General features: G+C 42.4%; 2 protein-coding genes across 4 annotated transcripts in view; one reads left to right on the forward strand and one right to left on the reverse strand.

Annotated features, from left to right (window-relative positions):
* The window catches only part of angptl6 (angiopoietin-like 6), a 37,877-nt gene extending 25,978 nt beyond the window's left edge, over window positions 1–11,899 (forward strand). For 2 of the 3 annotated variants that reach the window (XM_073069393.1, XM_073069395.1), the window contains exons 5-6: window positions 2,503–2,773; window positions 4,467–6,588. In XM_073069393.1, the coding sequence (XP_072925494.1) occupies window positions 2,503–2,773; window positions 4,467–4,651 (456 nt within the window). In that variant the 3' untranslated portion in view covers window positions 4,652–6,588. Of the gene's footprint in view, window positions 1–2,502; window positions 2,774–4,466; window positions 6,589–7,843 lie in introns of those variants that run through there. The other variant, XM_073069394.1, reaches the window with a different exon arrangement.
* Window positions 1–15,486, reverse strand: part of LOC140739676 (ras-specific guanine nucleotide-releasing factor RalGPS2-like) — a 127,962-nt gene that overhangs the window by 62,976 nt on the left and 49,500 nt on the right. The window lies entirely within an intron of this gene.

A 15,486-nucleotide genomic window follows, 5' to 3' on the forward strand; every position in this document is an offset into this window, starting at 1 on the left:
CATTTCCATTTCTCCTGACAGTCATTCAGTCACTTGCCTCCTGCAACTTCGGGGTGACAACTTCCCTGTAACTCTGATCAATTAACTCTTCGCTCTCCCGTACAAGCCAAAGGTCATCCAGCTGCTGCTCCAGATCCCTAACACGGTCTTCAAGGAGCTGCAGCCGGATGCACCTCACCCAGATGTAGTCCCCCGGGAGACTTCGGTCTCCCAGGACTCCAACATCCAGCATGAAGAACATTTTCTACACTGGGTACAGTAAAAAAGGGAACTGCAACAGAAACTTACCCAGAGCCAACGCCTCTCTTGAGCCGAAGCTTCCCTTGAGCTCACACTCTCACCACATCCTTGTCAATCTTTTCTCCGCTCTCTTTCTGAATCACGTCTTTCCTGTAAGTTCAGTATCCAGAACTGCACAGTTCTCCAGAAGTAAACTACCTAACATTCTGAACAAAACTGTAACGTGACGCCCCAAATCTTTACCTCACGCCTTGTCCTATGAAGGCAAGTGCAATATATTTTCAACACCGCCTACCAGTATCGCCACTTTCACCCAGCTAGAAAAAAGCATTTAAAAGGGTTAGGCAAGAGGTTGTGTGGTGTCTGCCACAAAATAGCAACTCATTTGCACAGTGTCTTGAAGGTAACAAAAACCTTAGTGTGGTGGTTAGCACAGTACCAGCGACCTGGGTTCAATTTTCTCCGCTGCTGCCTGTAAGGAGTTTGTACATTCTCCCTGTGACTGCATGGGTTTCCTCCAGGTGCTCTGATAATCCCAAAAAAACTAGTTCGTAAGTTATATGGTCATTGTAAACTATCCTGTGTTTAGGCTAGGATTAAATCATGGGATTGCTGGGTGACATGTCTTAAAGGGCTGGAAGGGCCTGTTCTCTTCTATATCTCTATAAAATTAAAAATTAAGGTGCTTAACAAGAGCATGCTCAAATAAAAACCAGTCAGGAATTAGGCCAGTTAATCAAAAGTTTGGTCAAAGAAGTAGGTGTTAAAGAGCACCTTCAAGTAAAGAGGCGGAGAGCAGGTTTGAAATTGCAAAGTTTATGGCCTAAACTGCTGAAGGCATGGTAAAGAATGATAAAACCATTAAACTGTGGGGAAAATGAACAAGCAGCCAGATCAAATAGAAGACTGAGGTCTGAGAGCTGGCGGAGATGACAGAAGCAAACAGCATCAAGAAATTTGAAAATGATGACAATTCTAAAAAGATGCTAGGGTAGGTTAGTGTGCACTTGGGTCATGGAGAAATTGTATGCAAGGCAGGACTGCGGCAACAGAATTGGATAGCTTCTGGTTTATGGACAGTAGAGCAAGGGTTAACGGAATCAAGGGTTAAAGGGCATCAGAATAGAAAAGTCCAGAAGTAATAAAGGGAATGGATGGAATAGCACATGAACTGAAGAAAGGACAGAGTTGGGCATCATTGAAAGATACAAATGCTGTAGGTAGACAACCACATCATCTCTATGCTACAAAGCAAATCACGTCAAACATGGAGGTTCATGAAAATGACTCCAAGATTGAAAGGCTTCTCATACAATGGCTCTGGGCCTGTACTCACTGGAATTCAGAAGATTTAGTGAGGATGTTTCCTATCGTGGTAGAGTCCAAGACCAGAGTCTCAGAATGGGGCGTTTCCACTTAGAAGAGAGATGAGGAGGAGTTCCTTTAACCAGAAAGCAGTGAATCTCTGGAAGTCAACTGCCACATGAGGCTGTGGAGGCCAAGTCATTGGCTATATTTAAGGCAGAGGCTAATAGGCTCTTGATTAGTCAGGGCATAAAAGAGATACGGGGAGAAGGCAGGAGATTGGGGCTGAGAGTGAAATGGATCAGCCATGATGAAATGGTGGAGCAGATTCGATGGGCCAAATGGTCTAATTCTGATCTGATCTGATATCTTATGACTGAACAATGAGAGTTGCAACGTAACAGTTCAGTCATCAATGGTTCCAGGGAAGGTGGAGGTACAGGCATGGGCAAGAGTAATTGAGGGGTTTTGGCCATGTGAAGATTATATTTGAAGCTGTGGTTAGACTACCAAGATCAGCAAGACTGGGATTGACGACAGTTCAGGACTGAGGATGTGATGTGATTGAGGATAGAACAGGATAGGATTTGAACAAAATTCAGGGTCAGACTGTCTATTTAAAGTAATGTCATTATTTTTTTTAAATGGGGGAAAGTGATGAAGGGAAAGAGAGAAAGAGAATATCAAGCTCCAAATGTACTCTGTATAGATTCAAGTTTTGTTCCAGTGACCAGGCAGGTTTGATAAAGAGCCTAGATCCTGTTTTTCTTAAAATATTAATACCGAACTACAAACTGCTGCAAATTCAAAAATCGAAAATACTTTAAAGCAAATTACGCTGGAGAAACAACTAGAGTGGAACTGGTGTGTCAGACTGCATAACACTTGCCTTTCAATGTATCTAAAAGTACACACACTAATTTATTAAGACACTAAACAATCCACGTTCATTTGTAGCAAGGCTTTGGGAACATAGACGGTGAGTACTGGCTAGGCTTGGAGAACATCTACTGGCTGACAAATCAGGACGACTACAAACTTCTCATCCTCATGGAAGACTGGCAAGGGAGGACAGTGTTTGCCGAGTACGATAACTTCTATCTGGAATCGGAGAGAGACTTCTACAGGCTGCGACTGGGCCAATATCGTGGGAATGCAGGAGACTCCTTATCCTGGCACAATAACAAGCAATTCACCACACTGGACAGAGATCGGGACCAATATTCAGGTAGGGTCTATTATAGGGTTACAGTACAGGGCCAAAGATCAATCAAAAAAAGGGGTTCATTTTGTATGGGGAAAGGTTTAAACTGCAAATAATGGACAGAAGCTATTAGGAAGATGGATCTCATAGAAACAGTCTGAATATTAAAAGGCCTGAACAGATTAGATACGTATGGCAAAGTTATTTTCCATGGTAGGGGAGTCTAGGAAAAGAGGGCACATCTTCAGGATTGAAAGACGTCCATTTAGAACAGAGATGTGGAGAAATTGCTTTAGTCAGAGGGTGGTAAATCTGTGGAATTTGTTGCCACGAGTGGATGTGGAGGCCAAGTCATTGGGTGTATTTAAGGCAGAGACGGATAGGTTCTTGATTAGCCAGGGCATCCAAGGGTATGGGGAGAAGGCAGGGGAGTGGGGATGACTGGAAGAATTGGATCAGCCCGTGATTGAATGGTAGAGCAGACTCAATGGGCCAAATGGCCTACTTCTGCCCCTATATCTTATGGTCTTATGACCATGAATATGTGCTAATTGACTTGCTCTGCACATCCATTTAAAAATCTTATTCAAGATTCCAGTTTTTCATATTTTCTCCTCAGGAAGTGCAAACCTGAAATAACAACACAAGGTCAATTACCAATGGTGTGCAGCGTTCAGCTACTATACCGACCACCTGTAAAGTTACCCAATCCTTTAATGAAAAATATTGCAGAATGAAATAAACTCAATAAAAGACCTGTATTTCTGTACCATCTTTCATAACCCCCAAAGTGGTTCAGTTATTTTTTCCCTTATATATGCAGTAAACATAATAGCCAATTATTGCATTGTAGGCTCCTAGTAATCCGACTTGACCTTGAGTATTTGAATATTAGAACTAGAAGTGGAAGGGGAATATTCACCCCATATCTACTTCACCACTCAATACTTTTGATCTAAAATGCATGCAACATCTACAACTTTTGTCAGAGCTTTAGAAACTGATAGTCCGTTATTTAAGCCTCACTTGTTTTTGACATTGAACCATGCATGAAGTAAAACTCAAAATTCAGTACCTGGAATGTGAACACCTGTCGCTCCAACCAAGCTGAAATTTTCAAACTGAAGGCTCCACAAAGAGAGAGCACATGAAAGTGAACCTGCTTATGCATTACCTTCCGTAACCTCACCTCATTCCAAAGCATAACCAATAACCGTTAATGTTTAACACTAGAGCTCCCATTTAATCAGAACATGGCTGATCTGACTTTCTTTTTGCCTTCCTTGACATCCTTTGATGGAATCTTCAGGCTTGAGTTGGAAAGATTTTCATTGGGCAAAGTCTGTCAACGTAGGGAAAAACTCCAAAATTTCACATCTCCAGTGTTCATTATTCAATTTGAAGTCAGAGAACGTATACCACCAGAAATCTTTACTCCTCACAGACATCCACGAAACAGAGAAAAACCCAAAGAATGATAAAAGGAAAATATTAGAATCCCAATCCCCCCCCCCACACTCACGCAGCAGCAAAAGCATCAACCCTCCCTCTGCTTGTCGCGAAGAAGTCACCCAGGTCCGCTAAAGCCTCTGGCGTTATCTTCAGTGCGAAGGATTGTTTCCCAATGTTACTCCTGAATGGTGTGACATAATATTATCTCAGCCACTTTGGTAAACTGCAGAAGGTGCATTTCCACTGCCATCTGTTTGCTTTGTAGGTAACTGTGCCCACTATCAGAAAGGAGGATGGTGGTACCACACCTGCGCTCATTCAAACCTGAATGGAGTATGGTACAAAGGAGGACACTATCGTAGCAAGTACCAAGATGGCGTTTACTGGGCCGAATTCCGTGGAGGAGCCTACTCCTTGAAGAGAGTCGTGATGATGATACGGCAAAGCTAGACAATTATGTAATATAATTACTACTCGATCACAATCATATATGGACTACAATCAATAATAATGTTGTTAGAATGTGTAAGGAGTTAACAGAAGATGCAGACAACAGAACTACCTACTTAAAGCATTATCTTTTAGCAATAACTATGTAGATCCAGAGTTAGGGAAATTTCCTCTCATAGGCTGAATATTCCAGTAGTCTATAGTGCTGTTGGCTCTTTGAGGTTCATGTCTTTGACTTACAAACCTATTTTTGTTGCAACAAATAGTGTGCACAATGTGCCAAGATCCACCCACTGAACTAATGGTTTTCTAGGATCACATTCCTTCCATGTCTGTAAAAGGGCTATTAAAGTAGTAAAGCAGTTTAAAAATATTTTTTTTCCATAGTCCTGTTTCAGTGAACTAATTGTTAACATTGGGAGAAGAGACAGCCATCTTAAAAGTGACAGGAAATAAAATCCAAACAAGTCTGATTTAGCACAAGATTCCTCTAAAGCTTCCACATCCTTCCTACAATAAGGCGACCAGAACTGAACACAATATTGCAAGTGTGGTCTAACCAGGGTTTTCTGGAGCTACAGCATTAACTTGTGGCTCTTGAACTCAATCCCCTGACCGATCTTGGTACCATAATCCTTAACACAATAGACTTCAGTTCAGGTATTAACTGACATCCAGGCTTGGCACTATTTCTGTTGGGGAAACAGTACCAGATTCCTATTGTCCTTTACGGAATATGCTTCCAGAATGGCTACAATCCTAAAATTACACCCCTTCATTCCAGATAGCCCAGAGGAACAAAACATTTACTTCCAGCTAGAATCTTTTAATCATCTTAAACTTCCCAAATAACATCACCCCACAACATTCTGTCCGCTAGCCTATACTCTAACGATCGTCAGCATTAGCCTGGTATCACTCTGAATGACTGAATTCTGTCCTTAACCATGATGAATCAGTATCAGGTTTAGTATCTCGGATGTATGCTTACTGTAATCACTGAGTGAGTGCCTTCAGGCTTCCGTACCTCCTTCCTGATGGTAATAATGAGAAGAGGGCATGGCCTGGGTGGTGGGGGGTGGGGGCTGATCCTCAATGATGGACCCCGCATTTTAGAGGCATTGCTCCTTGAAGATGTCCTAGATACTATGGAGGTTAGCGCCTCTGTTGTTTTCAGACCGAGTTTACAAATCTCCGCAGCTTACTTTGATATTGTGCAGTAGCGCCTCCCCCCACCCCCCCACCATACCATTTGGTGATGCAGTGAGTTAGAATACTCTCCACACTCTAAGTCTGCAGCTTTATGACACTCGGATTGTCTTATACACTCTTCCACTCCATATACTGTAAATATCCTCAACATACCCCTTTCTAGGAGTAGGAACAGAATTTGCCAGCGTTCCCCTGCTACTCCATACACACCTCAAGGATCAGGGAACACATATGCAACTTGTTCTTTCAGCTGTGCCTTGCCTTAAGATTACAAGTGTAGCTTCCATTCAATTCTGTACATACCAATGGACATTTATACAGCCCAATATGTGAAACTGGATACTAATCATCTGGACATAAAAGAGCCTGGTTTGTGTTTGTTAAATCTTTTAAAGATGAGGACCAGCATTTATTCCTGATTAAAGCTGGATATATTAACAGGCAGCAGCCATTCAATCACTTCAATCATTAACCAGCTCATCGTTGATCTGTAAACCTATCTCCAAAAAGCCCCAAGTAAATTTATAATCAAAGTACATATGTCACCATAAACAACTGTGATTCATTTACTTGCAGGCATACTCAATCAATCTATAATAGAATAATAACCATAATCACGAGAGGTTGCACCAACTTGGACGTTCAACCAGTGTGAAAAAGACAACAAACTATGTAAATACAAAAATAAATAAATAATAATAAATAAACACAGAACATGAGATGAAGAGTCCTTGAAAGTGAGTCCAGTGTTTGTCGGAACATTTACATAATGGGGCAAGTGAAGTTGAGGGAAATTATCCCCTTTGGTTTAGGAACCTGAAGGCAGCAGCAAGAAGAGAGCATAACCTGGGTAATGGGGGATGATGGATCAAAGTTTCATTTTATTGTGAAAGTATGTATGCAGAATACAACTCTGAGACTAGTCTTCTCCAGATAGCCAGGAAATACAGGAAAACCACAGAGACGTTGAAAGAAAAGACATCAATGCCTCCCCCACCACATGAAAAAGAAACAAAAACTCACAAACCCCAAATCCCCCTCCCCTCCCTCACACAAAAACTAACATATCACCCACCTGGAAACAGCAGCTAGAACATTAAACCCCAAACTCTCAACCTTCTCCCTCATAAAAACTAAGATAACACCAAGATAACCCTCTCTTGTACACAAAAATTATCAGATCCCCCACACAGAAAAACACCAAGAACAGACCCCAAATCCCCAACCCCACTCTCGCACAAGAACTAACATATCGCCCACAAGGACACTAAACCCCCAAACTGCCAATCGGCAGCAAGGAAGAAAACAAAGAAAATGGAAGGAGACTAACATAGATTACAGTCCCCACCAAAAATCGTATAATTCTCAGAATTTCTAACAAATCCTCCTTCAGCATCGAGAGGGCATCTACTCAAGCTCAGTCCTTCTGTGAAGAGTGATCGCCAACCTGCAGCCTCCCAAGCACTAACCCGTAGCCTCGCCCACGTTCCCCTTGTTGATTCAATCTCCCTCAATGCTTCAATTAGCGAGAAATGGAGTCGATCATGGCCCCGTGCCCGTCTCTGGTCTCCTCAAGGGAGCTCATGCTCGCAGTCCCCTCCTGGAATTTTCTTGGGGACAGCAGAGCGCTAGATTACTCGATTCGACTCCAAACTGCAAGTCACTGTCTCCAACAGACAATTAAGATAAAAATAAAAAGTAGAAGTCATAGAAAGAGTGAAATGATTGACTATCTGGAAGATGTTATCTGAGGAATCATTGCTCGCTGGCGCCATCTTGACCCGCTTCCATGCGACAACGCTTTGTGTCGATGTGCTCAGTGGTGGGGAGGGCTTTACCTGTGATGGACTGGGCCACATCCACCACTTTTTGTAGGATTTCCCGTTTAATGAAGCGTTGCACATTGCCCGCAGAATGCCGCTGTGATTCACTGGCACCATTCACACACCAACTAACTCGAAGTGATTCTATTTATTGTAGAATTTGGATATTTCCAGCATTTACTGGACATTTATATATGCTGTTGAGCTGAAGAGGAGATGAAGATCAGCGGTGAATTGCTGCCACGTGCTACAATGGCTCGAATGATCCTATCCACAAACATGGGGGTCTGGATCCGCAATGGAGAAGAACAGCTGCTTTCCGTTCAGTAAAGGGCAGTAGTCAATTAAAATTTGTTTATGACAGTCCTGCTTCATGCCGAACGTTCGTAATTCAAAGCTTTATTCCAGATTTATATTTATGTCATGATACAGCCACGCGCAGGCTCTTCTGCTCCTCCAAGCCACTCCACCCCAACAAAACCAATTACCCCAAACCTAATCACGGGGCAATTTCCACTAACCAATAACCTGCCTGGTATTTGTTTGGACTGTGAGAAGAAACCACTGCACCACGGCTTTCCACAGAGCAGGGATACAAAGACTTCCCACAAAACATTGCTGGAATTGAACTCTGGAACGCACCGAACTGCAATAGTGTTGCACTAACCGCTATGATGTTTGCTAAATTTTATGCAGATTTAAAATTTCCACACAGCATTTGAACCTCTGCCACTAATTTTTTTTTAAAAAGACAATATTTACTCCCAAATAGCCTTCCTTCATTTACCCAAGCTTTTCTTTAATCTTGAAAGCTTCAGTCAGATTAAAGGGTCAAAGATTCCAGGGTTCATTTAATATCAGGGAATGTATACAGTAAACAACTTGAAATTCTTACTCCTCACAGACATCCATGTAACAAGAAACATCATAAAATAAATGATAGAAACAACTAAGCCCTGAAGAGCTTCCCCCCCCCCCCACTTCACTCTTCGCACAAGTAACACTCTACCCTCAAATTCTCGCCACTCTTAGCCCATTGACGCGTAAGCTTACACTTCTGAACTTTCTAAAAGCAGGTCACTGAATATCTCAACAAATAAAAGAAACGTGTTGGAAGCTACTCCAGGTCAAAGTGTAAAGAGGCAACTAATTTTCAGTGAGAGACAATGGTCACAGTGGCACCGATTAAAGTAACCACGATGACTGTGCTGGCCAATAAAGGGATGCAAGTGAACATAACACTGCAGTGCAAATTTAGATTCCACATCCCTGGACCTTTCCAGAGATCGTGGCTATATTCCTGCACTGGGCGACAGTCAGCTTCAACTACTGAAGCTCCAATCTGCTGATCAGCTGATTAATGCTAAAGTAACTGTGTACATTCTTTCAGTCCCACTCCCGCTGATCCCTGCTAAATCTGTTGATGCATTTGCTGCCATTATAAACAGAAAATACCAGGAATACTCAGGCAGGCAGCATTTACGCACACGTATATAGACAAAAGATTAGCCTGACCTTAACGGCTCCATTAGGTCACCTGGTCTGACCCGGTCATAGATATGCTGCTTGTTCACGTTCCTCTGTTACCCAAATCTATTGTGCATTTCCCAGCCCCTCCTTTTCGACTGCAACTCCAAACCGCTGGTCAGCTGCTAATGCTAAAGAAGCTGTTATACTCTTCCACTCCCACTCCTGATCCCTGCTAAATCTGCTGAATAGATTTAAATCGTGCAAAAAGCAGTAATAATACACGTTAAAAAGTGAGGTAGTGTTCATGGGTTCAATGTACATTTAGGAATTGGATGGCAGAGGGGAAGAAGCTGTTCCTGAATCGCTGAGTGTGTGTCTTCAGGCTTCTGTACCTCCTACCTGATGGTAACAGTGAGAAGAAGGCATGACCTGGGTGCTGGAGGCCCTTAATAATGGACGCTGCCTTTCTGAGACACCACTTCCTGAAGATGTCCTGGGTACTTTGTAGGCTAGTACCCAAGATGGAGCTGACTGGATTTACAACCCTCTGCAGCTTCTTTCAGTCCTGTGCAGTAGCCCCCCCACCCCCACATACCAGACAGTGATGTAGCCTGTCAGAATGCTCTCCATGATACATCTATAGAAGTTTTTGAGTATTTGTTGACATACCAAATCTCTTCAAACTCCTAATGAAGTATAGTCGCTGTCTTACCTTCTTTATAAGTGCATTGATATGTTGAGACCTGGTTAGACCTCAGAATTCTTGACACCAGAAACTTGAAACTGCTCACTCTCTCCACTTCTGATCCCTCTATGAGGATTGGTATGTGTTCCTTCATCTTATCCTTCCTGAAGTCCACCATCAGCTCTTTCGTCTTACTGACGTTGAGTGCCAGGTTGTTGCTGCAGCACCACTCCACTAGTTGGCATATCTCACTCCTGTACGCCCTCTTGTCACCACCTGAGATTCTACCAACAGTGGTTGTATTGTCAGCAAATTTATGGATGGTATTTGAGCTATGCCTAGCCACACAGACATGGGTATAGAGTAGAGCAGAGCAGTGGGCTAAGCACACATCCTAGAGGTGCACCGGTGTTGATCGTCAGCGAGGAGGAGATATTATCACCAATCTGCACAGGTTGTGGTCTTCCGGTTGGGAAGTTGAGGATCTAATTGCAGAGGGAGGTACAGAGGCCCAGGTTTGGTCATTTTTCCAATCAGGATTATGGATCACTTACCTACGCTCAGACCACATCCCAGAAAGCCCCTTCCACCTACTTTTAAAATTATACTATTGTAAAAGGCCAACCAGTTCCGGTAGCTAGTTCCATATACTCACCACCCTGTGTGCAAAACGTTGCCCCTCAGGACCTCTTAAATCTTCCCCCATTTTGTCTAAGCTCCCATTTTCCTATGTTGCAATGAATAAACCCATGTTTCATTCCCTCTTCTCATTGTTACTGTCAGGATGGTGGTACAGACGCCTGAAGGCACACACTCGGTGATTCAGGAACAGCTTCTTCCCCTCTGACATCCAACTCCTAAATGGACATTGAATCCTTGAACACTACCTATTATTTCTTTTTGCACTATTTTAATAGTGCAAAAATAGTGCAAAATAGTTTTAACTATTTAATATACATATATACTTACTGTAACTTACTTTTCTTTCTACATCATGTATTGCGTTGTACTGCTGCCGTTAAGTTAACAAATTTCACAACATATGCCAGTGATATTAAACCAGATTCTGGCCAACCTAAGCCTACAACAACTCAGGCCCTTTAGTCTCGGCAACACCTCTGCACATTTTTCTACACCTCCTTCCAGACTACCATCTCTAAGATGAGTCAGAGTCACAGAATAACACAGTATTCTCACATTCAATGCTCCGGTCCACATTAAAACCACTATTCTGTTTCACTCCATCAGTCCCTTATGCTCCAAATCCTGCTTTTTACTCACCCCCAACATTAGGTCATTCAACAATTAGCTGCGGTGCACAACCCTCAGCTTCAGAATCCCCTCCCTAAACTTCATCTCCCTTCAAAAAAAATTTGAAGATCTATCTCTTTAGCCAAGCTCTTGAGTACTTTCAGCCTGAGATTAATTTGATAACAACCTTTGTGTCAGTTTACTTCGCTGTCTTACTTTAACTCTAGAAGAGAACTGGAAGTTGTACATCTTGTTCACAAAAATTGACATTGGAAAATATTGATATAAAAATTTTTGGTTACGTCTCAACCCATGCCAATGGCTCAACATCAAAGACCATTGAGGTCAGATGTACAGGAGTTGTATGTACAAGGTAGTTCATAGACAAAGACAATTGCCACAGTCCTTCATCTGGTTAGAAAAGCTGGGTGTTGTAGGAGGCAAACTGGACACACTGGAGGCTGTAATAGAACAAAGGACCCCACAGAAAATCCTGGGAATTCCAGACAATGTTTCTCACCCTCTGCATGCCACCTTGGCTGAACAGAGGAGCACTTTTAGTAATAGACTAAGACAACTGTGCTGTTCCAAAGAGCACTATATGAAGTTATTTTTACCCTTATCATTAGGCTCTATAATGTATCAATCTATAGCAGGGGAAGTGATGACCCCCTCCTGTCAGACTGTTTGAGGTAACTTACTTTATATTCTTTCTTACTTCTCTTCTAATACTTGTATATCGTTGCACTTGTAATGCTACTGGGACACTGTAAATTCCTCTGGGATCAATAAAGTATCTATATCTGTTGCAGTCACATCTCTGCTCACTGGTGGAATGGTAAGAGTCTTCTGCCCACGACTGGCAATTTACTCACCTCAAAAGGATGATGGAAATTAACCGTGCAGGGTAAAGAACCATTAATTGACAGGAACAAGAGAAAATCTGCAGATGCTGGAAATCCAAGCAACACACACAAAATGCTGGAGGAACCCAGCAGGCCAGGAAGCATCTATGGAAAAACAGTATGGTCAACATTTCGGGCCAAGATGTTGACTGTACTTTTTCCCCCATAGATGCTGCCTGGCCTGCTGAGTTCCTGCAGCATTTTGTGTGTACTAATTGGCACGAGTTGGTTGCCACTTTATAGCTTCACACACATTGTCTGATCAGTGGCCAAATTCCCTTTAATCCTTCTTCCTGCCTGCAGCCCAAATGTCAAATAAAACACCTCCCCTGTGGGTAGTTCAACTCTCCTTAAAAAGGAATCCCAATTTTTGATTAGAAAGATAGGCTCATCATTGAATTCTTCCGATTGGTAATTGGTTGATTGATTGATTGCATCTGAACATGGAGTACACAGCTTTGCCAATAAAAGGCAAATGGACACACGAGAGCATGGCGGTTGTGAAAGGATCCAAATGTTAATTTGAAGAGTTGGCTACACATCCTGTTCTCATCATTTTCCCCCATGTTTCTTTTTCCATTTTGAATCATACCACATGGCTTAAATTAAATAATGGAAGCTATAAAACACCCCATGCCTGTACATTATATTTTTTAAGTTAACAGCAGCTTCCTGCTAAGTCTTTCAAAGGCAAAGACTTCTGAAATCCATTAAGCATTTCAACACATTTTTTTGGAAGAACACATCTCATGATGCTCTGAACACATCATCAGCGTGGAGACCTGAGGTCAACGGGTGCTTTGGGTTTTTCCAACATCAGGCGACCCAGCAGTGGGCGATCGAGCCACGACTTGTGTTCAGGTAGCATGTGCTGCAGATCCCCATGGACTTGCTCACTTCACCCAGAGCCGTCGAGGCCTTCTCTGCTGCCTCGGTGATGTTGCTGAAGGCTCTCTGCCTCCTTGGACCAGTGATGCCCAATGCGCCAAGGACTCTGTGAAGAAACTGTGCAGAGAAGCCCCGGCAGCCCGCTGCAACGGGCATGCACTTTGCCTTCCGTCCCTGCCTCCGACCGGTTCCTTGTACGTGGCAAGTTCCTCCAACGGGCCTCATTAATAGTATTACGCAGTGCATTGGTAACGTGCGTGTTACCAACATGTTTGTGCAGAGTACAAAGAATCCAGACTAAACTGCAGTGAGTACTTTCACTATGCATGGGAAAAGGTCACAAGTTTTGGGTAGTCTGGTGAGTGTTGAAGGGGATCAATGGACCTACCATTTGGTTAATCATGCTACAGAACTGCATCTTTGGAACCAGTGCTCTGTACTTCCAAGCCCCAAAATCCACATTGTGTACAACGCAGAGCAGATGTTATTTAGTCACTATATTAAGCACACCAATCCCACTCTTCACACAGAGAGAAGTCTCATACTGTACATACCATCAAGTTTACAAATAGACAATGTGCCCACTAGACTCAATGGTATTCATATTTTACCACTTAAGAAGTCTTTCAATCTGAAACATCTAGAAACCTAGATAGGAAGGACCATCACAATACCAACTCTTGAGAGAGGAACTCAGCGTAGCTTATTCCATTGTTTTGGCCTACTTGCGAGCAGCTGTGAAAAGGCAGAGCCCAGTCAAATGTCTGCCCACAGTTGTAGATTGGCCCAAAGGACATTAGAATGTAAACAGAAGCAGAAAGTTACGTGGCTTCATTTACTGACATGGCATTCAAATTCACCATGGCTGATTGTTTGTCTAAGCACGTGCCTGCCCCGACCAGGATTGATCCTCCATGATGCCCTTGGGTAGAGAACTTCAAAGACTCATTACTTGAGGTTCCTTTTTCCTCTCCCCTCACTCCTAAAGGCTGATCCCTTCGTTTGAGATTGCGCAGCATTTAGTTAAAGTGCAAGTACATCACATCCACTGGTTCACCCAGATCCCTCCTCATTACAAACTCAGAATGTAAGAGATGTCAAACATTACTTTCATAAATCTGTCAATTGCACCCAATACTATTATTTTCTTTGTGCTTCAGTACTACACTGAGTGTTTTTCCCCAACATCAGGCTAATAGTCTGTAGATCCCAGTTTGCCACTCTCCTTTCTTAAAAAGTGGGCTTACATTTGCTACCTTCCAATCTACGGGACCTCCTCTAGACATGATGGAACTTAGGAGGTTAATATTCCAGCACATTCACTTTCTCCACAGCCAGCTCCTTCAAAACTTTGGGATGCAGATCAGGTTTCAAGGATATTTTATTTGTTGAAATGTCGAACGGAATAGGCCCTTTGAGCCACACCACCCAACAACCCCCAATTTAACCCTAGCGTAATCACGGGACAATTTACAATGGCCAATTATCCTACGTACTAGTATGTCTTTGGGAGGAAACTAGAGCACCCAGACTAAACTGGGAGAATGTACAAACTCCTTACTGGCAGCAGCAGGAATTGAACCCACATCACTGATACTATAAAGCGTTGTGCTAACCACAATTTCATTAACTTCTCCAGTATCCATCTGCTCCCTATTCCTTTGGATCTGATGCCCTTCAAATTTTCTAGGATGTTAACTGCATCTTCATCCATGGAAGCAGGCAAATATTTGTTTAGCTTATCTGCCATTTATTTTTTCCTCAACATATTTTTCCAGTCCAGTCTCTAACTTCAGCTTTAATTTGTGCTAATTGTTTTCTTTCCGTTCATCAACAGAAGCTTGAGAAGTTTTTTTTGCTAGATTCTTCTATTTTTGTTATATTACTTCCCTTTCCTTGTTATTTTTTGTCCCGCTGTTGGAATACTGAAATTGTGGCTTACTGTTCTTTTTAAAACACATACAGTCCTTTTCCCTTGATTTAATGCCATCTTTAAACTTTCCTTGTGATCATAGCTAGGCCTCTTTGCTCAGGTTTCTGTGATTTAGGGGGATATATACAGTAGGTCTGTTGTAAAACATCACTAAATGCTAGCTGTCGGTTGTTTATCTTGTCCTAGTCCCCTATAGCCAACTCACCTCATACCTCTGAACTTCGTAGTTTAAATTTATGACCTGGTTTCACAAAAGAGCCAACATTATTTTTAATCATTATCATATTATGAACATTTCCCCCTTCACCATAAAATTCATTGCCACAAATGACTGTGAAGTCCAAGTCATTGGATATATTTAAGGAGATGGTTAGTAGATTTTTGATTTGTAAGAGTATCAAAAGTTACAGAGCGAGAGCAGGAGAATGAGGTTGAGAGGGACAATTAATCAGTGATGATGGAATGGTGGAACAGACTTGATGGGCCAAATGGCCTAATTCTGTTCCTATGTCATATATTGTCAATTGACCAATTTTCTTTCTTTGTTGTTCAAGACTCCTAAATAGCCTTTCCCCGCCCTGGATCCTCAATAAACTGACCTACAAAATCATTTCAGCTACACTCCACCAAGTCTTCCACTGCATTGTTACTGTTGATTTGGCCTGCCC

Source organism: Hemitrygon akajei, chromosome 16, assembly GCF_048418815.1.
Source record: "Hemitrygon akajei chromosome 16, sHemAka1.3, whole genome shotgun sequence".
NCBI lineage: Eukaryota > Metazoa > Chordata > Chondrichthyes > Myliobatiformes > Dasyatidae > Hemitrygon > Hemitrygon akajei.